Source organism: Miniopterus natalensis, chromosome 1, assembly GCF_054644295.1.
Source record: "Miniopterus natalensis isolate mMinNat1 chromosome 1, mMinNat1.hap1, whole genome shotgun sequence".
NCBI lineage: Eukaryota > Metazoa > Chordata > Mammalia > Chiroptera > Miniopteridae > Miniopterus > Miniopterus natalensis.
In genome coordinates this window covers 99,402,198-99,427,237 of record NC_142081.1, presented here as the reverse complement: position 1 = coordinate 99,427,237, position 25,040 = coordinate 99,402,198, and the positions used below count along the sequence as shown (strand labels likewise).

General features: G+C 44.6%; 2 protein-coding genes and 1 long non-coding RNA gene across 4 annotated transcripts in view; 1 reads left to right on the top strand and 2 right to left on the bottom strand.

The window, feature by feature from the left end:
• ADPGK (ADP dependent glucokinase) overlaps positions 1-959 on the bottom strand; it is a 31,143-nt gene extending 30,184 nt beyond the window's left edge. The window contains 1 exon segment of the mRNA XM_016201495.2: positions 701-959. Within this exon segment, the coding sequence (XP_016056981.2) occupies positions 701-927 (227 nt within the window). The 5' untranslated portion in view covers positions 928-959.
• Positions 1-19,164, top strand: part of BBS4 (Bardet-Biedl syndrome 4) — a 136,553-nt gene extending 117,389 nt beyond the window's left edge. The window contains exon 16 of one of the 2 annotated variants that reach the window (XM_016201474.2): positions 19,003-19,164. In XM_016201474.2, coding sequence (XP_016056960.1) covers positions 19,003-19,118 — 116 coding nt within the window. In that variant the 3' untranslated portion in view covers positions 19,119-19,164. The remainder of the gene's footprint in view (positions 1-19,002) is intronic. The other variant, XM_016201488.2, reaches the window with a different exon arrangement.
• Positions 9,001-11,793, bottom strand: LOC148094276 (uncharacterized). Its single transcript, XR_015714266.1, has 2 exons — positions 10,421-11,793; positions 9,001-9,859 (listed from the first exon to the last, which is right to left on the bottom strand). It is a non-coding gene; the product is annotated as an uncharacterized LOC148094276 (long non-coding RNA).
• Positions 19,165-25,040: the final 5,876 nt, after the last annotated feature.

Sequence of the window (25,040 nt, the reverse complement as noted above, 5' to 3'; positions counted from 1 at the left end):
TGTCACTAAGTCGGTAAGAAATGAGTTTCAAGAAGGGCATGTGTAACGCATGGAAGACTGCAGAGTCGATAATGGAGACTAAAAAGTGGCAGCTGAATTTGAAAAACAAGTCACCAGTGAGCTTTGGAGAGAGGAGTTTCAATGGAGTGCTGGTCTCCAAACTACGGCTTTAAGGAAGGGGAACAAGATGTAAAGAAATAAAGTTGGTAGCTAAAAGCAACGACCACCACATTCCCTCAAGAAGTTCAGAAGAAAGAGGAAGAAGAGTACCGTCAAAGTGGGTAAGACCAAGCATTTGGATTGCAAAAGAGCAGTCGCCAGAGGAGCAGGAAGAGCTGAACGTGGAATGGAGGCTCGAACAGGAAGGTGTCTGGCTGAGCTGGATTTCCAAGAGGCTATGAGGCTGGAACTACGAAGACGAGGAAGGGGCGCAGGCCAGCAAAGAGAAGAAAGCAGTCTGATAAGTCCTTGCAGCAACGACGAAGGGGGCTGGTTGCAGAAGTACGACGCTTCTCGCCAAAGAGGCAGCCAAGGACAAGCGCCGAGGGGCCTTCCGGGGACGGCTGGGAACCCCTGTTTCGCGGGGACTCCAACTTCCCAGCTCCCAAGCCGCCCGACCTCCGCCAAGGCGGTCCTTGGAGGCCAGAAACGCCCGCACCTCCTAGGGAGGCCAAGAGACGCACGCCCCGACGGCACTCACCCCACAGCCACGCGGCGCCAGCGCCTGGCCGGCCGCACGATGAGCGCGTCCCAGGCGGCCGCCAACCGGCCCTCAGGGGACCCAGGTCCCGGGGACGCGGGCCCAAGCTGCAAAGAGCTCCACAGCGAGCGCAGCGCGGAGTTCGGCAGCTGAGGCTCCAACAAGAAGACGCACCCCACCACCAGCGCCAGGAAACCCGCGTAGGCAGAGCCGCGCCACAGCGCCATGGGGACCGAGATGTCCGAATATAGCCGCCGGCTTCCTTTCCCAGCCGGTGCCTCTTCCGGGCTCGGCGCACACTGACGTCGAGACGAGCGACGCGTCACGCCGGCGCGCCACTGGCCCCTGAGGGGGCGGGGCCAAGGGTGCCGCCAGGGGGGCGGGGAGCCCTTTCCTTCCATTCCTGTTCTGGCACTCGCTGGCGCAGTCTTCATCCTTGATGTAGCTGGACAAAGGCTGGCTGGGGTTCTGCATTCCTTCCCGGAACAACAACCGTACCCTAAAATACAGGGACAAGGATACCTTTGTTTTCCCAGTAAAACGAAAAGGAGGGATTATAAAGAAGTGAGCAAACTTTAATCTGAGCTAGTTGGTGTCCCTATTTGAGCTGTGCCTGCAGTTCCTCGCAGGGGCCGAATTACACGCTGCCCTTTTAATCAGTCCCTCCGCCCCTGTGTGCATCCTCCATAGTTTACTAAATTCATCCTCTTTCCGGTGCGGGCTGGCGCTCCCTGGAGGAACCGGCTCAGGTGGCAGCGGCGCCGCAGGGAGCCCCCGGGGCACGTGGCCGGGGCATTCTGCCCCTTGGGAGGGTGGCCAGGACCTTCAGCCGCTCTGGGCCTGGGCGAACCGTGAGGAGAGCTTGCAGCGATCCTCCGCCCTGAATGACCAGATCACACCTAAAATAATCCTTTTGGGGGCGCTGTTCCCTTAAACAACCTCAGAAAAATGTCCAAATCCACACATCTTGGGTACAACACAGGGAGGTTATGGGCCTCAGTTAAGAAACCTTTGATTTCTCCTCTTTTCCCTTGTGACACGGCTTAAACTCGGAAGGCCCTGTTGTCTTTGTTGTGACCCTTGGGTGTGAGCCTAGGTTGGGAACCAGTGAGTCTAGGCTGAGTGCCAGCTCAATTTCAGCGGCCACCATGCCAGGCCTCTTCTCGTCCCCTGGCCTGTTTCCATTTTTCCAGTCCTGCTGGCTCCTGACTTGGCTCTGTGTCGGATTTTCCACTCTATGTCTGACCTTTGGACTTGGCAGTGAAACTTTATTTCCCTAGCTTTGATCTTGGGCATTATGCATCATTCCTCCCAGCACCACTGTATCAGCACTTACCCATCCCATCCTCTCCTCTCTCACCACCAGAGCCCAGCCTACCTGACCATAGCATTCCTTTCAAAGGAGATTTAGGCTACTATGGAGGAGAAAGAAGCTCAGAAGCCAATGAGATTTCTGTGGTGCCATGAAGCTGTCTTCCCTAGAGTTGCCTGGTTTCTTCTCTCTCCTTAGAGACATGTCAATTCCCGGAGAAACTGTTCCCTCTCTTGGCCCTAAGTGGTAGGTTTCCTTATCACCCCAGAAGTGAATGAACCAGAACCTAACTCAAAAGCAGTGAATCCACTGACTGGTCAGAGACCAGTTCTCTCTTCTGAGAATATGAACCAGAGTCAATAGTCTATAATGTAAACCAAATTAATTTTAGACTGTAATAAAGAATGAAAGGCATTTATTTGAGCTAAAGAAATTGATTCCCAGGAAATACAGATTCAGGTAACAACCTAAACTGTAGGGGTGGTTCCCTTTTATAGCAAAAGTTCCTGCCATGTTCCCAATTAGGTCCACTTTCTGTAAATGAGGTATCCAAATTTGTCCATTTCTTATTGGTCTAAACTCATAGTCCTGATTGGTTGGCATTATACATCCTGATTGGTTGTTATGAAGCAGTTCTAATTGGATGGGGTAGATTTTGTCCATTGGTGGAAAGACCAAATTAGGAACTGACTCTTTTGTAATAGTTGACTCAGGGTATAGAGTAGGGTAAAGTGCAGGAAGCCAAGAGTTCAGCCTGAGACCCTGGACAGGTAGCTCAGTTGATTAGAGCCTCATCAGGATATGCCAAGGTTGTGGGTTCCATCTCCAGTCAGGGCACATACAAGATTCAACCAATGAATGCATAAATAAGTGAAACAACAAACCTCTCTCTCTAAAAATCAATCAATCAATTGGTCAATTAAAAAAAAAGAGTTAAGTACAAGATTCTTCTATACAGAGTATGTAAGAAACCTCTGTGAGCAAATGGCTGCCGGACTATTTTATTATTATTATTTTAATCTGAGGATTTTTTTTTCATTGATTTTTAGAGAGAGTGGAAGAGAGGGAGAGAGAGAAACACTGATGCAAAAGACACATTGATTGATTGCCTCCCACATGCACCCTCAACTGGGGCTGGGGATTGAACCTGCAACCCAGGTACATGCCCTTGACCGGGAATCAAACCAGAGACCATTTGGTGCTGGGGTCTACCCTTGAACCACTGAGCAACACCAGCCAGGGTTGGACCCCTTATTATTTATAAAAGTTAGGCTCTCAGTTGAGCATAGTGAGTCCATCTCAACAGATACATTTCTTTTCACGGTTCACATTAAATGTATCTTTCTTGTCGAGGTCCACAGTAACTAGTCGGTTTTGGTTGTAGACCCGCAATTTCACATAGGGTTGAAGGGCAGATAAAGCCAGTTAAATATATTCTCAAGGTGAAGTTTAGGGGAGAGCAGAGGAAGCTGAACTGTGCAAAGGCCATGTAGCAGACAGGCCTAGAGGAGCAGGGAAGTGCTCCACACCAAACTGATGTGGAGAAAAAGCACCTGGGGCCTACCCTTCTGGCTCCCAGGAGAGCTGCTGAGCTGACAGTGTTTTGCATCCATTTCTTCTGCTTCTTTCTAAGCTTGCCTAACCCCCACCTCACCCCCGGTTTTACTGAGATATAATTGACATAGAACACTGTATAAGTTTAAGGTGTACAACATAAAGGTTTGATATACATATATGTTCCACAATGATCACCACAATAAGTTTAGTTAGCATCCATTACCTCACATAGCTAGAATATTATGGTGAGAACTTCTGAGGTCTACTCTCTTAGCTACTTTCCAACATGCAATACTAGAATTTTTGATTTAGCCATAGAGACAAAATAAAATCAGCTTGAACAAAATGGAAGTTTATTTCTCATGTAAAAGTGGGTGCTGGCACTTTGTGGACTGCACATGAGCCCTGTCTGGTCATTATGGAGGTGCTCTGTGGCTCCTGTTTGTTGGGCACTCAGTGTGTGTTTGAGTTATGGGTGGTGGCAACGCTGGAGAACTAAAGAGGCAGGAGCTGCAGGAAGTGAATAGCACGAGGGACAGCTGCCAGTCCTGGTGGAGCCTAATGTGGCTTCTGGTCACATACAACAGTGGCCTTAATTCCTCCTTACTCCTCATCAGCATGTCAGTGGCAGGCATTCAGCTCTCTTGGTACTACGGTCCCTCTTGAAATATTTCCTTAATTAAAAATAGTCCTTTAAGATTCTCATCACCTGTTTAATGAGCCTGGAATGCTTTGCAAACCAATTGTTTTTTTAAGAAGTTAGATTTCTGGGACAATTATCCAAACAGCCTGAGTGGGCAGCTGTGGCTCCATTGCTTAGACTGAACAAAGACAAAAGGGCTGAGTGGCCTCAAGACACCCCCTTTCCCACCCAAATTACTTCCAGATATTGATTCTGCTATTGGGTCTCTCTCCTAGGACCTTGAAATGAGAGGAGGAAAAAGCCAGTTCGGTTCCAGAAAATTCAGAGGCAAACAGAGGCTCCAGGTGTCCCACTAAAGACCTTGACCTGGAAGGCCAAGTAGCAGATCTCATAGTTATACAAAGAATTAGTAGAGTCCTAGTCCTGTTTGTTCCCAAATTAGCCTAAGGCTTTGGCTTTGACAGAAATAGCAGTCAACACCACCTATGTGATCTAAAGGGCTTTAAGGAGCAAATTTGTTCCTACATTGAAACTGAAACTAAAATGGGACCAAACAGTCTTGTGAAAGCTGGGTTAACCCATTTTCCCCACAGCTCCAGGCCTCTGGGATTCCACCCAAGCTGCTCTCTGAAGTCCACACTGTGTCAGGCCTTTGCTGATGCCAGGGAAACAGCTCACCACAGGCCACACCCAAAGGCCAGAGTCAGAGCACAGCTTTGAAGGTTGTTAAAAATGCCCAGATGACAAAAGAGAAGGAATAGAGGATCCCAGGATCCCCAAAGAGAAAGTTTTGTGTTGGCAGCCAAGTGCTAGGTAATGACACCTTTTCCCCTAACCTGCCCTCAGGAAGGCATTAGAAGAACTAGAAAGATGGATTGCCGAATGGTGAGAGGTGGGGTCTTGAAGGTACAGGGGCCAGGTGACAAGAACATTAGCATCAGAGCAGTGAGGAGGGCATGACAGTTCCTAGGACAGCCTATACAGATTAGGGGCAGGAACCTTTTTAGCTTGTGGGGATGTAACAGTGGGGTGACCCTGGATTTCCACTTTGGAATTATCTGTTTTGGACGAGGAGGAAGCGCCGCGTGTGGGAAAGTGGGAGGGGCAGAGTTGTCTGGGCTTCTGCGGGCAAGGGTCCGTGAACGTCACAGGACCAATGAATAAGGGGACAGGGTGAAACATGGGCCTGCCCTGCAGTACTCTCTTGGACATCTCAGGCTTCCTGGAGCACTGCTATCACTCTGCCTGTGCGACCCTTCACACTCATGGGTTCCCTGCCCGGTGCCTCCCTGCAGGCAGTGTAAATCAGCCCTGTGGTAGACTCAGTAGCATACTGTGTATGTTAGACAGACATGAGCAGAGGTCAGGTACAGAAAACTCAGGTACAGAAACTCACTAGGGCAGAAAGCCCTGGATGCCTAGCAAGGGGCAAAACTGGGAAAACAAGAACCTGGTCCCCAGGATAACCTATCCTCCCCTAGCATATCACTGGTCATGTGATTTAGACTCCCTGAGCATTTCCTCCCTAAAGATAACATCTAGGCCTCAGCTGTATTTCAGCTCCAGGCCCAGAAAAACAGCAAAACCAGACAAGTGGCACCCCATGGCTGCCTCAGGACCAGCTGCATTGACTAATGACCCCCCTGCCCTGGCACCAACCCATTGATGGAGACCACAACCCTAAGAGGGCACACTTGGAAAGCTGATGAATATCTATTGAGACACTCCCCTGAGACCACCCCTAAGATTTCTACCTACAAGAAAGAGATAAATATGCTCAGGACAAATGACCCAGTGCACGCTCCCCACCAGGGGAGCACACCAGCGCCATCTCCTTCCCCCCCCTTCCCTCTGGGGAGACATCATGAGACTTGCAATCAGGGGAGCAATAGGCAGCGGCAGCTCATCCCAGGTATATCCCTTGAACCTGCATCCAAAGCCCCCCGCCCTCTCTCTGACCTCTCAGTGAACCAAAGTAGCTCAGCCTGGGCTCTCCTGTTACTTTTTCTATTCACCTTCCTTGTTTCACTGTCCTAAGTATATTTTTGCTGCCATCCATGGACCCAATCCCCTTTGACTCAGTGCTGTTTGGCCCTTCTCTTTGGATATCCCCATCCCCAGCCCCTTTCTCTTAAATAGATTCAATTTTTCTTTATTCACCCGCTGAGATGGCTATTTAGGCTGCCCGGGCACCATCGACCTTAACCTTTCAGTATACCCATTTGATTGGGGTTCTATAATACTTGCAATGTACATTTGGAAGGAAATGGAAAATTTGTCTTCTAACCCTATTTCCTTCTTGATTCAAGAACTTTAACAGCTCTACAACCACTTAGTCTAAGAGTTGTTCTCCAAACTAAAATAAAGGAAAAATAAAAATAAAAAAGCAAAAATGTCTAACTCTGCTGCTCTAGAGTCATTAGGGACTTGGGCTTGTTACATCTTTTGCTCTGCTATCCCTAGGGTGACAGCACAGAGGAGGGGTACGTCAGTACAGAATCAGGGTTCTGAAAGAAAGGAGAGGTGGTGAATGGTTACTGCAAGGCAACCAATGGTTCCTACTTCAATGGAGCGAATGTGGGATTTGATACCTCTTTTTCTTTTATTTTTTTAATATGTTTTTATTGATTTCAGAGAGAGGAAGGGAGAGGGAGAGAGTAATAGAAACATCAATGATGAGAGAGAGTCATGGATCAGCTGCCTCCTGCACCCCCCTTCCCACTGGGGATCGAGCCCACAACCTGGGCATGTGGCCTGACCGGGAATCAAACGGTGATCTCCTGGATCATAGGTCGATGTTCAACCACTGAGCCACACCGGTTGGGCCAATGCCTGGTTTTAAACTCCACTTCTGTCATCCACTACTTGTGTGACCTCAGGCAAGTCACTTAACTTTTCTATCCCTCAGTTTCCTTACCTGCAAAATAATTCCTACTTTACCAAATGGTTGTGGGAAGTAGAGGCATCTTAAAAGAGCCTATCACAGTGTCTGATACATGTTGACAATGCCCAAACACTCCCTGCTATTGCTATGGATAGTTCCTGAGAATATACTTACTGTAATTTTCTTCTCAGCCCTGCTGATCTGTCACTCTTTCACTATAAGGAGGACAGACATGTCTGCATAGATCAGTGTGCAGTGGCCTTTTCTGTCTTTTGGCTGCTCAGCATGGATGTAATATTCCATTGAATGAAAACACTAAAATTTATTTATCCATTTTACTATGAATAAAACATATGGAATTTTCCCAGGTTTTTTTTTTTTTTTTGGTGGTATTTATTTTTTTTATGTACAACATACTGCTATGTACAAACTGCTGATACACACGTACAGAAATTCCTTTAGGGTGCAAACTAAAGGTGAAATTTCTGGGTCATATAATACACCTGCCCTCAACTTTATTAGATAATATCAGACATCTTTCCAAAGTGGTATGCCAGTTTACTCTCCCACTGGCAGTATATGAGTGTTCTTGCTGCTACACACAAACACCAAAAGTTTCTTAAAATTTTGCCATTCTGTAGGGTGTGTAGTGGTGTCCCACTGTGGTTTTGACAAAGTTTTTATTTGTTGCAAATATCTTGTCTTCAACCCCTACCACTTGTTTTTTCATTCTCTTTATAATATCTTTAGTGAATAAAGTTCTTAATTTTAATGTAGTTTGTTCCTTTTTATTGTTGCTTTTTCCTTTATCATTGGTGCTTTTTGTTACTTGTTTAAAAAATTATTTCCCTACTCAGGGTCATGAAGATATTATCCTATACTATCTTCTCAGAGCTGTATGGCTTTGCACTTCATATTTAGATGTTTAATCTACCTTAGCATTGTTTTTTGTGTATTGTGGGAGGAACCCTTATAGATACCCAAATGACCCGGTGACTTTTATTGGTCATTTTTCAATGGCTCTGCTTTCCCACCTCTGTCCAATATCAAGTGTCTATATATGTGTAGATCTGTTTGGGCCTCTTCATTCTGTTCCTTTGGTCTATTTGTTATTCCCATACCAGCACCTCACTATCTTGATATCTGACAATATAAAATCTTTTACCTGCCCGGCTGGGCGTGGCTCAGTGGTTGAGCGTCGACCTAGGATCCAGGTGATCGGGGTTCGATTCCTGGTCAGGGCACATGCCCAGTTGCGGGCTCGATCAATGACTCTCTCATCATTGATGTTTTTCTCTCTCTCTCCCTCTCCTTTCCTCTCTCTGAAATCAGAAAAGATATATTTTAAAAAATAAATAAATAAAAATAAAATAAAATCTTTTACCTTATTTTTCAAGAGCATCTTGGCTATCCTCAGTCATTTTTCATTCCCACATACATTTTCAAATAAAAATCAAATAAACGAAAACAAGTTGGGATTTTGATCAGTTTCAGTTTGTGAAGGACTGACATCTTTACAATACTGAGTTGTCCAATCTAAGATTATGGTAGGCCCCTTAATTTATTTAGACCTACCTAAGTGTCTCACAGTGACATCTTAGGTTTTTGTTGTTGTTGTTAATCCTTACCTGAGGATATTTTTTCCATTAATTTTTAGAGAGAGTGGAAGGGAGGGGGAAAGTGAGAGAGAGAGCAGAGAGAGAAAGAGAAACATCAGTGTGGGAGAGGAACAAGACCGGGATGCCCACTTTAACCACTCCTATTCAACATAGTACTGGAAGTCCTAGCCACAGTGATCAGACAAAAAGAAAACATAAAAGGCATCCAAATTGGAAAGGAGGAAGTAAAACTGTCATTATTCACAGATGACATGATATTGTACATAGAAAATCGTAAAGACTCCATAAAAAACTACTAGATTTAATAAATGAGTTCAGTAATGTAGAAGGATACAAAATAAACACCCAGAAATCGATGGCACTTTTATACACCAATAATGTACTCTCAGAAAGAGAAACTAAATAAACAATCCCATTTACCATTACAACAAAAAAATTAAGATAATTAGGAATAAACTTAACCAAAGAGGTAAAAGACCTGTACTCAGAAAACTATAGGATGTTGCAAAAGTAGATAGAGGAAGACATAAACAAGTAGAAGAATATACCATGTTCATGGGTTGGTAGAATTAATATCATTAAAATGTCCATGCTACCCAAAGCAATCTATTAATTCAATAATTCAATGCAATCCCTATTAAAATACCAACAGCATATTTCACAGATCTAGAACAAACATTTCAAAAATTTATATGGAACCAAAAAAGACCCCAAATAGCCATGGCAATCTTGAGGAAGAAGAACAAAGTTGGAAGAATCACAATACCAGATATCAAGTTATACTACAAAGCCACTGTAATCAAAACAGCCCGATACTGGCACAAGAACAGACATATAGATCAGTGGAACTGAACAGAGCACCCAGAAACCAACCCAAGGCATTATACTCAATTAACATTTGATAAAGGAGGCAGGAGTCTACAATGGAGTAAAGACAGTCTCTTCAATAAATGGTGTTGGGAAAATTGGACAGGTACATGCAAAAAAAAGAAACTAGACCACCAACTTACACCATACACACAAATAAACTCAAAATGGATAAAAAACTTAAATGTCAGATGTGAAACCATACAAATCCTAGAAGAAAACGCAGGCAGCAAAATCTCAGACATCTCTTGTAGCAATATGTTTGCAGATACATCTCCTAGGGCAAAAGAAACAAAGGAGAAAATAAACAAATGGGACTACATCAAAATAAAAAGCTTCTGCACAGCAAAAGAAACCATCAACAAAATGAAAAGAGACTCACTGTATGGGAGAACATATTTGCCAATGACGCATCTGATAAAGGGTTAATATACAAAATATATTTAAGGAACTCATACAACTTAACAAAAGGAAGACAATCCAATTAAAAAATGGGCAAAAGACCTAAATAGACACTTCTCCAAAGAGGACTTACAGATGGCCAAGAAGCATATCAAAAATTGCTCAAAGTCACTAATCATCAGAGAGATGCAAATTAAAATGACTGTGAGATATCACTTCCCACCTGTCAGAACGGCTGCCATCAACAAACCAACAAACAAGTGCTGGCGAGGGTGTGGAGAAAGGGGAACTTAGTATACTGCTGGTGGGAATGCAGACTGGGGCAACCACTATGGAAAACAGTATGGAGGTTCCTCAAAAAATTAAAAATGGAACTGCCATTTGACCCACTGCTCCCACTTCTAAGAATATGTCGTAAGAAACCCGAAACACCAACCAGAAAGAATTTATGCGCCCCTATGTTCATAGCAGCACAATCCACAATACATAAGATCTGGAGACAGCCCAAGAGTCCATCTGTAGATGAATGGATAAAAAAGCTGTGGTACATTTATACCCTGGAATACTATATAGCTATAAAAAAGAAGGATCTCTTACCCTTTGGGACAGCATGGATGGAATTGGAGAGTATTGTGCTAAGCAAAATAAGCCAGTCAGAGAAAGACAAGTATTTCATGATCTCACTCATATGTGGAATCTAATGAACAAAATAAACTGATAAATAAAATAGATCCAGGGACACAGAAGCATGGAACAGACGGAGGAATCTCAGTGGGAAGGCAGGGGTGGGGTAGTGGGTGGGGAGAGATTAATCAAAGAACTTATATGCATATATGCATAAACCCATGGACACAGAAAATAGTATGAAGGCCTGGGGGGGGGGGGTGGATTCAGGGTGAAGGGGATCAATAGGGAAAAGGGGGACATCTGTAATACTTTCAACAATAAAGATAATTTTTTTTTTTTAAGTCGCTCCATGTGCTCCAGTCAATTTGCATGGGGCTAGTTACAAGAAAGGAATCACATTACTTAAGGCATGTTTGTCAACGATCTGTCATATCAGTGGGTTATTTTACAATTTGAGTAGGTACCCAACAGCAATTTTTCTTGCACAGCTCCTTATCTGTGGCCAAATGCATGATCCACCAGTTGGGGCATGCTGCAAATTGTGTTATAATCAACAATTTGGAAAAGGTATCATTGTCAAGTTCTTAAGAAGGAGCAACTCTTGGTGACTATGATTCCTGTAGCAGTCTCTTTCCTACTTCCTTGATCCAACTCTTTAGGCTGCTCTACCCTTCCTGGTGTGGTAAGTGAACACTGGGTGTTTTTGCTTAAAAAAATAAAACCAGTACAAACTCAGTGTGTATCATTTAGAAAATACATAAAGGTACAAGTACTTTTAAAATCACTCTTAATCCTACTACTAAATGTAACTTTTTTTGTGTGTATATCTTTGCAGACATTTTTTTATTGTGTGCACAAAGACGTATCTCTTCACAGAAATGGAATTTTATCATTGTATATGTTGTATTGTAACTTTTTTTCTTCTTAACAATACAATGAACATTTTGATACAGCACCAACATTTCTTATCCAGCATGTTTTTCATGGCTGCATAGACTTCTATTTAACCTACCGGTAGAGAGTTAGACTGATGACAAATTTTGGCAATATACAGTGGGGGATGAAGCAAAATCTTTGCTGTTTCTTAACTGTCTTCTTAGGATAAAATCACACAGTGGAGCTGCCACGGCCAAGGGCACTGCTAATGCTTGTTCTCAGGTTTCCCTCCAGTGAAACTGATAGAGCTCCGACACCACTGGACACGCAGGCCAGGCCACAGGGCAGAGCACGCCGGCTCCGACACCCGGGCGGGAGGGCGCCTGGGATGCGCTTCAGACCACCGAGTCTGCGGCCCACCTAGATCCTCTAAGGCCAAGCAAGGAGTCTGTAGGCAGCGGGGGCCGAGCACCGGAGACGTGGGCCTCGGGGTCCCAGAAACTCTTGGTGCGGGTGGATGGGTCAGGCTCCATCGATGAGCCTCGGTTTCCTCACCTGCAGAATGGGGATGGGATCTCTCGGTGGCCCAGATGCCTGGAGAACTCAGCTCGGCCTTCAGGGCCGCCCAGGCGCACGCGGGGGACGAGAGCGGGGCAGCTGGGGGGCGCGCTGGGAGCCCCGCTCCGCCTCCCCCGCCCCCGCCGCCCCCGCCGCCGCCCCCGCCCCGCCGCCCCCGCGCCGGGAGAGCAGCTTGGCGCCCGCCGGAGGCGCCGCGAGCCCACCCCGGGAACCGCAGGGGCGAGGCGGGACGGCGCTGCCCCAGCCCGGCGCGGGTCCTCCTCCTGCGGTATTTCTTTAAAGCTCAGCGGGTCGGCCCTCGGAGGCCCCGGCCTTTTACCTCCCGGGGTTCGTGCCGGGGCCGCCGTGCGGCTCCCGGGCGTCGCGTCTGCGCTCCATTGTTTTCAAACCTCTGCACAGAGGCCGCCGCCCCCGGCAGCCTAACTGCACCCCACCCAGTCAGGCCGTGCTCCCGGAGGCGCCTGGTTCGGCGGCTGGGCTCCCTGAGCATGGCTGCTGTGCCTCCCTCCCTGGGCTTGAGCCCTTTACCCAGCGCTGGACGCCTCCGCCTTCGGCGCGCGGTCTCTGGAGCTCGCTCGGCCGCGTCAGCGCGGGAGCCACGGGGGCGGCGCCCCTCTCCAGCCCTCCCGCGGCCTTGCTGGAAGCGTGCGCGTCCCCGTTTGGCGGTGGTGGTCTGCATTTATGTGGGAGAAAGCACCCCTAAATTAACCATATTTCTATACGGAGGAAGTGTTCCAAATTGGAAAAGGGTTTCAATCCTTGTTACTTTATGATGTAGGTAAAATAGCCAACAAATTTGAGGGCTGGAGATTGGTACTATGTTTGCAACCATAGGCAGCTAATTTGGGGCAAATCTTTTCCTCAACTGGCCTTCATTGTTTCCACTTTGTTAGAAGATAATTGTTTAAACGGAAAAATTATAACTCTTAAAAATATAAAGTGAACACGTGTCAGATTTTGTTTAATTTATTAGTCAATGAAGGAACCAGTGATGTGTTAAAAATCTGTTCAAAAGACAGTACAAAGACCAGACACAGTATTGTTAATTAAAACAAAATTAGCCTCTTCCATGGTGGGGGAAATCAACTGCACCTCCCCCACAAAATTCATTTGCATTGCTTTGGACAAGAATGATTTGTATTAGTTTCAGTTTTCTACAACTTACCTACTCAAAGGCAATGAAAGGTGGAAACTACTGTAGAATCAGATAACCTGGAAGGGTGCACAAAATTTCCTGGCAATTAGTACAACAGGGTTGGGTTGCATACATTTTTTCAAAGTTTTTAGTGGCAGAACTCTTTTTCTAAGTGAAACCATACAGGAAATCCTCATATATTTTTTAAAATCTCAGTTAAAATAATTTATTATACAGTTAACACATGCTGTTGTAAAAATGTCAAATAGTACAGAAGGTTACTGAGTAACAAATTCATCTCCCTTCTCTTTCCCTCCCTCTCCTCTTTCAATTCAGAACTATGTCCTATAACTGTTTCTTGTATACGTCCTAGACATCCTTTGTGCATATACAAACAAGCTTTTTAAAACACAAATGGGGTGAAAACAATTTGCTCTTCTGGGCCTTACTATTTTTTCCAATTAAAAAATGTATTGTGGACATATTTTCGTGTCAGGATATAGAGGTCCACCTCATCATTTTAAATGGCTTATATTCCATAGAATGGATATTCCTATTTGGCCAGTTTTCTATTAATGGATATTTTTTAGTTGTTTCTAATTTTATGGTATTATAAACAAATGCTGCAATGAATTTCCTTAATCGCTATTTTTGTGTTGTGGCATGTGTACATCTATATCAACATATATTTGTAAAATTTTATGAGTGGAATCACTGGGTTTACGGGTAGCTGCATTTAACATTTTTACGTATATTGCCAAGTTACCTTTCCCAGAAATTGTAATTCTTTATTTTTCTGCCAAATGGCACATCTTTACATTTCCATCAACACTGGGTATTATCAAAATTTTAAATCTTTGTAAATCTGATAGAGGGAACTGATTGCACCTCCTAAGTTCAGTGTACTTTTCTACAGTTATCTCTAGCAGTTCGAATCTTCCCCGTGGTGGGAAGTTGCTTTATTATTTGTGTGACTTCCCTCTGCAGAATGACTTGCCTGCATAATTTGAAACCCTGAGCTAGATTGATTCTCTCTGGTTTCTCATGCTCTAGGAGGCAGGCTCTCTGCAGGTGGGTGTTTGGCTCTGCTCTGTCAGGGTGGAGACTGTATGTGACCTCTGTCTCTGAGTGCCAGCGTGCTCACGTCAGTGAGTATTCACATCTCCCTGGCTGTGGGGAACAGAGACTTGCCCACGACAGCACAGGTTCCCGGGGGGCTAATGTAGGACGTGTATCTCTCCCAACTGGGAAAAGAAGAGCAGCTGGACCTTGTGGAACCCAGAACTGTGTGCGGGAAAGGGGTGGAGGACAGAGGGAGCTTTGTGCTATCTCTCACCATACTCTGCTGCTTCCAGTGAACTGCTCCCTGCTTCCCACAGGCCCACACAGCCTGTCCATGGGCCCAAGAGCAGTCACCCCAGTCTGACTCTGCATGCCTTTCAGCTGGACAGTTCATTTCTGCCTAAAACAGTGACTGTTTCTCAAGAAATCAACCACTCCGTGTGACTGGGGAAGAGAAAACAGCCACTAACAGGCTCTTTTTGCAGGGCCCGAAATAATGGTTATAAGTCTCTGCTTCCTCACACGCTCCATTATTTGGGAAGTGACTGGAAGCCCCATTCACAGTCCACTGCCAGTGCCAGCACGGTGTTGGGAAGGAAGAGCAGGAACTCAGGAAGGAGGCAGACCTGGGTCCAGTCTCAGCTCTTACCAGCTGTGTGACTGAGGACAAGCCACTCGATTTCTCTGAGCCTTATGCCCTCACTGTAAATCGAGGTTAATAGTGCCTCCCTCACGAAATCATTGTGAGGATTAAATGAAATAATATTTGTAAGTGCCTCTGTTAACCCTCCCCTATGAGTAACATTTTGATAATCACACTGTTCAAAATGAGGATCTCAAAGAAGGCTCCCAAATATCCAAAGTGGAGAGGGTCCTTTTTCTTTGATGATCTCATTCAACAGCAGCCCTGAGCCTGGGTCCTCTTGCAAGAATGGTAAGATCGCTCTCTGCCAACCCTCCTGTGCCTTTTTAAAAATTTTATCCTTGACTGAGGGAGAGAGAGAAACATCAATGTGAGAGAGGAACATCGATCAGTTGCCTTCCGTATGCGCCCCGACCGGGGATCGAACCCGCAACCTGGGTATGTGCCCTGACCAGGAATCTAACCCAAAACCCTCCAGTGCATGGGAGAATGCTCAACCAACTGAGCCACACCGGCCAAGGCCCTCCTGTGCCTCCTGCTAAGGCACACTTTTCATTTTAGCCACGGCATGCTGCCTCATGCCCCCATGCAGCTCACGCAGCTCCGTCAGCCTGGAGTGCTCTCCCCGGCTCCACTCTACCTGGGACATGTCCACTTATTCCTCAAGACATCAGGGCAAAAGACAGGTTGTTTAATCTGGCACATCTGGCTGGCTGTCTGGAATAGGGTCAAAGTGGACTTCTATTTTACCATATACAAAAATAAAATTCCAGATGGATTGACTTAAAATGTAAAAAATACTAAAAATCTGGCAAAACAATCCACAGTGCAGCACTAGCATATAGTCACTAGAATGCCGTAAATAAAAAGTCAGATGAAACCAAATGTTGGGTGGTTATAGAGCAACTAAAACATCTCTTACGTTACTGGTGAGGGTGTAATTGGTACAACCATCTGGAAAACTGGCAGTATCTACAAAAGAGTGAACATACACATACCCTGTGACCCTGCATTTATACTCTTGGGCAAATATCCAACAGAAATGCAGACATAAACTCACCAAAAATATGTAAAAGAATGTTTATAGCAACACGATTTGTAATAGTCCCAAACTGGAAGCAACCCACATGCCCATCAACAGTAAGACAGATCAAGTGTGGTAATTTCTATAAAGGAATCCCACACAGCAATGAGAATGAGCGAATCACATGAATGAATATCACAAACATAATGTTAGTTAAAGAAGCTGGACACAAAAGAGTACATATGATGATTCATTTAAACAAAGTTCAAACACTAACCTATGATGTTAGAAGTCAGGGTAGAGGTTAATCTTTTTTTTTTTTTTAATTCTCACCAGAGGACATGCAGAGAGAGACAGAGAGAGACAGAAAGAGACAGAGAGAGAGAGAGAGAAATATCAATCAGTTGCCCTCTGTAGGTACCCAGGTATGTACCCTGACTGGGAATCAAACCAGCAACCCTTTGCTGCACAGAATGTCACTCAACCAACTGAGTCCCTCTGGCCAGCCAAAGTTCATCTTTAGGAAGGGTATTGACTGGCAGGGTACACGAAAGAGAGTCTAGGGTGCTGAGAGTGTTCTGTTTCTTGATCTGGGTCCCTGTTACTTGAGTATGTTCACTTGTGAAAATTCATGGACTCATAAAAATATGTGCACTATTTCATATCTATAAAATTTTTCAATAAAGATTTTGGCAAGGCCCGGCCGGGCGTGGCTCAGCGGTTGAGCGTCGACCTAGGATCCAGACGATCAGGGTTCGATTCCCGGTCAGGGCACATGCCTGGGTTGTGGGCTCGATCAATGACTCTCTCATCATTGATGTTTCTGTCTCTCTCTCTCCCTCTCCTTGCCTCTCTCTGAAGTCAATAAAAGATATATATAAAAAAAAAATTTGGCAAGGAGGTCTTATATAAACAAGAGGTTAGAAGACCTTCTCAACCAAGGTTGGAAATCTAGGAGATCAAAAAGATAGATATTTTTGCCTTTTTTACATATATAAACATATATTTAAGTCATTTTTAAGGCAAAAGATACTGTAGGCAATGTCAAAAGACAAGCATTAGATTTGGAAAAAAATATTTGTAATGCAGCTGATAAACAGGTTGATAGCTATAATATGCAAAGAGCTCTTATCAATTGCTAAGACACACAACCCAATGGAGAAATAGACAAAACGATATGAATAGGCAATTCAGAGAAGAAAAATACCCAACTTTATGAAAATATTTTCAAATTTATTAGAATTCAGAATTAAAATAATTAAACTAATAAGGCACTAGCTTGGACGCTTCAGGCTGATAAAATTAAAAAGATTGTCCACATCTATTGCATGTGGGGGGAAAGTGTGCTCTTAATCATTGCTGGTAGAGATGTAAATTATTATGGCCTTTTTAGAAATCAATCTGGAAAACCCCATTAAAATTAAAAATACATATGCCCTTTGACCTTGCAATCTCACACCTGGGAATATATTCCAGAGAAATGAAAGCATTCATTTTAGGGCCCTTGAACAAGAGTTGTCTATTGCAGCACTGATCATAGAGGTCCATGCATGGTGCCTGTGTGTGTGGATACACACACATATACCCTGGAAACAAAGCAAATGCCTCTCAGCAGAGAAATAGTGTAAGTGACAGAGTTTTCCCTTAGGGCTCATGGTCCAGAGGTCCTGGGGTAAACTGTGATCTTCTCAGTCAGCAGGAGGTCTCCACCTGCAGTACTGGGCAGGGTGGACAATGTGGATGACTGGAAGCTGTCTGCCTCCTGCCCTTGGCCAGCAGCAGTGATCCCATCTGGGACAGAGGCATTGCCTCTCAGCAGGGCTCAGATCCTGTCCCTCCAAGGTCAAAGAAGGGACACCAACAAAGGAGGGTCACTGACGAAGGTGGCTCTTACAGACATCCACTGTCAGTCATACATACAGTGGCTTAAGCCAAAGCCAGGCAAAAATCTCTGTTGATTGAGGAATAAATGGGACATGGGATCAATTGCAAATAAAAAACCATGTCTATTATTTCTAAAAAGCACATCTCCCTTCTGATGTTTGTGTTCAAGCCACTTCTCTACCCACCCAATGCTCTCTTTCTCTTAGTGAATTAAAATGTGGAGTGAACTCACTAACAGTACATATGAATTGTACATATCCTGTTTATATATTTTAATGGAGTTGCATGAGACAAATTATCATTACAGAAAATATTACAAAATGTTTCAATTTCACAATATAAATTTCTACCTCTTGCATTGTAAATTTCACTGTGTCTTAAAGTAATATCCAGATTCATGCAGTGATGTGAATAAAGGATTAATGTCACATGTTCAGTTGGCTGGTGGGCAGCAGCTCTGGCCTAGCTTAGCAGGGCAGCTCTCAGCAGGCCCCTATACTAAATGGAGGTCCACACTTTCATATAAAAACCACATACACTTTAAAAAACTTTTTATATGATTTTCATATGAATGGAAATTGGCAATGCGGTAAAGATAACAGAATTGAATTATTTTTACACAAATTTGGATATCCCATTGATTGATTGGTGATATTTGGACAAGTAATAAAATCAATATACACATAAATCAGAAACTATTACATATTTTTTATTAATTTTTTTGCCTTCCTTATTGCAAAGATACTTATGTTTTATATTCAAGATGTTTGCCAATTTATATTCTATTGATGATAAATCAGACTATCTTTTTTGAGTCAGTGTAATGCTTAGATGGTTTTAAAAACTAATTTCAACTTGGAGAAAGTTTAGTAATAAGTGAGATTGTCATCAAAATCTTAAAAACAATATTTAAATTTGGAAGTGAACCACGAATTGTACATATCCTGTTCATATATTTTAATGGAGTTGCATGAGACAAATTATCATTACAGAAAATATTACAAAATGTTTCAATTTCACAATATAAATTTCTACCTCTTACATTGTAAATTTCACTGTGTCTTAAAGTAATATCCAGATTCATGCAGTGGTGTGAATAAAGGATTAATGTCACATGTTACTTCTCTACTTACATATGTGCAGATTAAAAGGTAAAATAAAGTGTTAATATTGTACAATGTTCCTTAGCCACCATGTGCAACTGTCAAGACCATGAACTGGAGCACAAAGAGAAGCACGAGAATGGACGTGTGGCCCTACTGGGAGTGAAGACTCTGCTCTGGTCGGTGTGGCTCAGTTGTTGAGCTTTGTCCCATGCACCTGAGAGGTCGCCAGCTCCGTTCCTGCTCAGGGCACAAGCTCGGGTTGCTGGCTCCATCCCTGGTAGGGGGTGTGCAGGAGGCGGCCGATTGATGTTTCTCTCTCTCTCCCTCTCTCCCGTCCTCTCTCTCTAAAAATCAATAAAACATATTAAAAAAGAGAAACTACTGCATTCATGCTACCCGAGAAAAAGGATTTGACAAGTTAATTAATGTGCTTTTTTTCTTACCTAAGTGCTTCTGCCACTCAAATCTTCCTCTCTCTGTGAAGCAGAGTTGTTTCTGATGCTGGCAGAAGCACAACCCAGAAGGCTTAGAAACACTCAGACAGAGTTGCCTTTTGTGTTGAGGACGTTGAGCAAAAGCTGAGGAGCGGCATTTCCGGAGGCCTGATGGTGTTACCTGCAGGCTGCACTCTGCTAGTGTGAGCATCAGGTCCCATGTGCTCGGTAATCATTTATTTTCTGTGTGTTTGTGATATGTGGGACCTTCTAAAGCAGGGCTTTGTAAATTTTCTGTGCTGCAGGATTGGTTTTTAATTACCCAATTCTTTTAACAAACCAATTCTTTTATAAAAATCCAATAAAAATAAATCACTAGGAATGTGAAATAAAAAATCCACATGAAATGCAAACAAGATTTGAAAAGATTCAACAGATATAAAATCACTCTCAGTTTCTGTGTGTAAGTCATCAAGAACCAGTAGCAGGCCGTTTGTGGACCGGCACTGCTCAGAGCACGGATCTAAGTCAGGGACCCTGCGGAGGCTCCTCTGCCCCTGTCTAAGGGGGCACTAGAAACCACCCGGCTGAGTCCTACCTGACCAGCTCTTCAATCTCTGGGTACTTTCCTTATGTCACGTGGCTCTCACTTCTGGCCACCTAGTCCTCTGTTCTCTTACCATCCTGACACAGGTGCAGATCTCTAAGGTGCTGGCATCTCCACAAGCCTCTGTAGTCCCTGCTTCCCCCAGAGTCACGCCCTACCGGTGTATGAGGAGGGGCCTTGCATGCCTGTCATGCGGAGAGAGGAGGCTTCTGAGCCACGGGTCACACTGAGAGTGATGTTGCCTTTGACACTCTTCTGCCTGGCAGTCAGCTCCAGAGACTGTTGGGGGAGGGGGTGAGGCTCAAGATGGGTCTTTTGCCCCTTGAACTTGGGGAATGTGGCTATTTCTCTAGCAGGGCCACCTGCAGAGGGCAGGTGCACTTCTGGAGCAAGACTAAACCTCTCACCTGTTCTTACTTTTAGGGATTGATGTTGGAACCAGGGGCTGAATTGTTTCAGCTGTTGTCTCTGCTGGAGGAGTCAGGATCCTACATGCAAAGCAAATGGTCATGCCATGCCAGAGAAAGCAGGAACCTGAGGTATTTAGGAAGATCAGACCAGAAAGCTGGTAGTCAAGTCCCAGACAGACAGATGGTGAAAGACGGTCGTGTAGAGCTAGTCAGAGCTGATGTCCTCCTATGGTGGTCGGGCAAACAAAAGGGGAAAAAGGGGTCCTGGAATGTTTTGGGCTTTCTTAGTGGAGGCAGGAATCCCACCCCACGTGGGGTCAGCAGCAATTCCAGAGCTCACAGTGTGCTTCCAGAACTCCTTTATGGGGCAGATACATGCCTCTAAGATCATCCACATATTTTTTTAATCATCCACATTATTTTTTTATGACCCAATTCAAATTTCCTATCCTTGTCATTTCTCCTCATAGATATTTTTGCAGTGGACTTAGCTTTATTCATTACGAACTACTGGCAATTCATTTAAGCTTTCTCCTTTAATGTTTTAAAATTACAGAAGGGATTCAGAAGCATATAAAATGAAAGTCTGTCTTCATCCTTCCAATGTCTTGTGCTCCTCAATCCCACTCCCAAGAGTTAAGGATTTTTGCCAGCTGTGAGCAGTATGACCTTCCCAGTTCCTGCCTACACATCGGCAAACACCTGTCTCTCTCATCACTCACTAGAGGAGGCAATGCCATGAGTAACCTTACGGAGAGGCCCAAGTGGAGAGGAATTGAGCCTCTGGACAGCAGCCACTTGCGTGAGTTTGGAATCAGGTCCTGTGGCCCCACTCAAGCCTTCAGTGAGATTGTAGCCCTGGCTGACATCTTGACTGCAACTTCATGGGAAACTCTGAGCCAGGACCAACCTGAGGAGTTCCTGACCCACAGAAACTGCATGGGATAGTAAATGCTTGTTGTTTTAAGCTGCTAAGTTTTGGAGTAATGGGTTACACAGTAACTTAATTAACACACTTTCATTTCTCTCCAATTACTGCATCATTTTTTTAGTTTCTCTCTATTGCAAAGTTCTTCAAAAGCATCGTCTAGTTTCACTGTCCCCTTTCCCCACCCAATCCTGTCTTTCTAGTGTGTTAGCGGTGTCTATGACCTGTGTGACTAGGATATGATAGGCAATGCTAAGTTTCGATTAGGTGAAATGTTCCTGTTACCTGTCCTATGTGCTGTTGCAGACCCTGAGATGAAGGTTCATGTGTTTGAGACTGATTAAGGAAGATCCTCTAAGAGAAATTGGAAAGGGATTGGGGGAAGCAGGACAGAGAGGAGGAGGAAGTGAATTAGCGAAATTTCGGGCAAAGTCCAAGTTCCAAACTGATCCTGGACAACACTGGAGAAAATTACACTTTAAAAGTTTGTTCCACCTTGAGGCAAGAGAACTGGACTTTCATACTGCGATCATCATGTGGGCTTCCTCAGGGGACATAAACTCCCAGACACTGTCTGCATGTACAGGCAAAGTAGCTCCAGGAACCCAAGGTCAGTGTCTGAAGAAGATCACAGGTGCAAGCTTTCGGAAGTAAAGCAGCTGGACAGAAGCTCAGGAGGAGCACAGAGAACCATTTAAAGGATTCACAGGGAACTGGGCAGAGTATAGTCAATATTTGCTACAGCAGTGCTTCTTAAACTTTAATGTGCATTTATTAGGGGCTCTGGTTAACATGCAGACTCTGGCTTAGTAAGTTTGAGATGGGGCTGAAATTCTGCATTTGTAACAAGCTTCCAGGGGATGCTCAATCTCTGATAGCAAGGAGCTACTGTACCATTCATGGGAACTTAATACTACAGGAGCTGACCCTCCACTGAAAGAACATCATGCAGGTTTTGGTTGTCTGCTGCTGCGTACCAAACCATCCCAGACAGGGTGGTTAAAAACACAATTTATTATTCAGTGGTTCTCACTGGTGGTCTCCAATGCAGCTGCAGTCAGAAGTTGGCTGGAGCTGTGGCCTTCTGTGTGGAATGTCCAAGAGGGCTCACTCACATGGCTGGCAGCTGACACAGGCTGTTGTCAGGGAGCTCAGGTGGGGTCACTGGCTGTCGTGCCTTCATGTGGCCTCTCTACGTGACTTGGACTTCTCAAAGCATGGTAGCTGTACCAGGATTTGTTTCAATCAGGTATGGTAAGACATGCAGACAAGGAAATGATTGTCAGGGAGGAAGTTTATACTCACTCTAGGTTCCTAGAAACGTCATGCAGGGCCACCCGAGGAAGTACTGGGGTCACTCAGGAGGCAGAAAGGGTGGGGAGGAGAACATGCTCTTTATTGGAATTTTTGCAGGAAGGGTGAGGCAGGATAGTAGGCTGAGTAAGTTTAGGATTGGATAATTTGAATAATTTTTGTAGGCTCTGGCTATAGGGGTGGTCCTTTGTTGTCTGGTACCTGAGATGATTAGGTCAGGGGGAATATTGGTTTGGTATGTGAGAATTTGATAGAGGAGATGGTTGGAAGTTGGATTGGTTGATTTGTTGTATAGTATGTGAGAACATGGGCCCCTTCCCATGCTCCAACTCCCCCTCCCACCCTGTGGAAAGACAATGAAGGACATCAGGAAGTGAACTGTGAGAACTTGGGAGCCTGGTCAACGCCTCAGTCAAGAAAATAGCATTTCAATCTCACTCAGCTAGCAAATACATCCCTCTCCCCCTGCATGCCCTGTTCTTCTTTGCTTTCTGTACTTTAACCTTGTGCTGGAAAAGTTGGGGTGCAAGAAAAACTTCACCAGCTGGCCACCCCCAGTGTGCATGTAAGTCCTAGTAAACCCATGTCTTTCACAGCCTTTCAGTTATTTCTTTGGAATCGGCAAGCATTATGCTGAGGTTTTCCCAAACTTCAGCTCTTTGCATAACATTTGTGCATCAAAGACACACTCATAAGAGAGGCTGTACAAATTAGCTAACCGTTGGAGGATCAAGACCCCAAATACCAGAGCATCAATAAAACAGAAAATAAGAAAATATAGTTAACACATAGCTGGGTTCTGAAAGGGATATCCCAAGGGCAAGCGTTCCAAGAGTTGGGAAGCAGAAGCTATCAGGACAGTTAAAAGCTATGCCCAGAACTGGCACAATATCACTTCTGCTGTATTCTGCTGGTTAAAGTAGACATTGGATGATTCAGATACAAGGGGCAAATAAGCTCCACCTCCTGGTGGGGTGTGGCAAGTTTGCATCACAGAGGGACATGTGGGATGGGTGATATTGTGGTGGCCATTTCTGGAAAGCATAATCTGTCAGATGCATATCTTAATCAATGTAAATATTGGTGTAAATATCTGACAACATTCAACTTGGTAGATTCCATGTAAAACGCTCCAAAAAAAATCTCAGTGTAGGAAAGCTCTGCACCCCCACCCATCTGAATGGCAGGAAGTTCAATCCTTCCAAGGGTTTCCCTTTTCAGTATTCCCAAAGTTTCCAGTACAGCATCCCCCTATTCTGTAGTTTTACTTCCTGTGGTTTCAGTTACCTGCAGTCAACTGTGGTCTGAAAATATTAAATGAAACTTTCAGAAATAAACAATTCATAAGTTTTGTGCACCGTTCTGAGTTGTGTGATGAAATCTTATGCCTTCCTGCTCTGTCCAAACTGGGTCCTGACTTGTCCCTTTGTCCAGCGTATCCACACTCTATGCACTCCCTGGCTTTTAGTCACTTAGTAGCCATCTGAGTTACAGATCTACTGTCATAGTATCTCAGTGCTTATGTTCAAGTCACCATTATTTGACTTAATAATAGCCTCAGAGTGCGAGAGTAGTGATGCTGGCAATTTGGGTATGTCAAAGAGAAACCATAAAGTGCTTCCTTTAGATGAAAAGGTATGTATGTATAGGAAAAAACATGGTATATAGTACAGGGTTTAGCACTATCCGTGGTTTCAAGCATTCACTGGGGGTCTTGGACTTTATTTTCCGTGGGTGAACAGGGTCTACTATAATGCAGAAGTCCCCCTACAGACTACTCTGGTTTTTGCTCTTCACTGTCTCTTGCTGGCATAGCAAGTTCAGACACTCCCACCAGCCAGGACTCCAAAGCTCTGCTCTGCACGCTCATCCCAGGGTTACTCTAAGTCACAGGGTTAGATCTGAGTGCCATTAAAGCGAGCCCCCCCCTAAGGGTTCTGAAATGAGGCATCTGTCTGGGGCTGCCCCAGTCAATTAGATACATTTTTCTCTTCTCCTCCATGGAGTGAGGGTGCTAATTATTTTTTCCGGGGCAATGTGGGTACAAACGGACACTAAAGACTCAGCTAACGATACTGCCAGCAGCTGTCAGTCCTGGCCCTGTGGAAGAAGCTGCACTGAGAGGAGTGTTCCCTGACTTGGTTCAGCATGGCAACCCCACCTTTCCCAGGTGGAAAAGCGTGGCAAGGCTTGAAGAAGAGAGAAAGGATGCGGTTGTCTCCTTTGTCCAAGGCACATGGGAACCCAGTGATCACCCATAAAAAATGTCCTGTGATTTTAGATTCTATAGTTTGCAGAAACTGCCCTTGCTCAGTTGAAGCATGGACACCTTTTCCTGTAAAGATGGATTATTCCACTTTCTTGCTTTAGCCCAGGCTGCTGCTTATTGTGATCTGGGTGGTGTGTGCATATGCAGGGCCTGAGTCT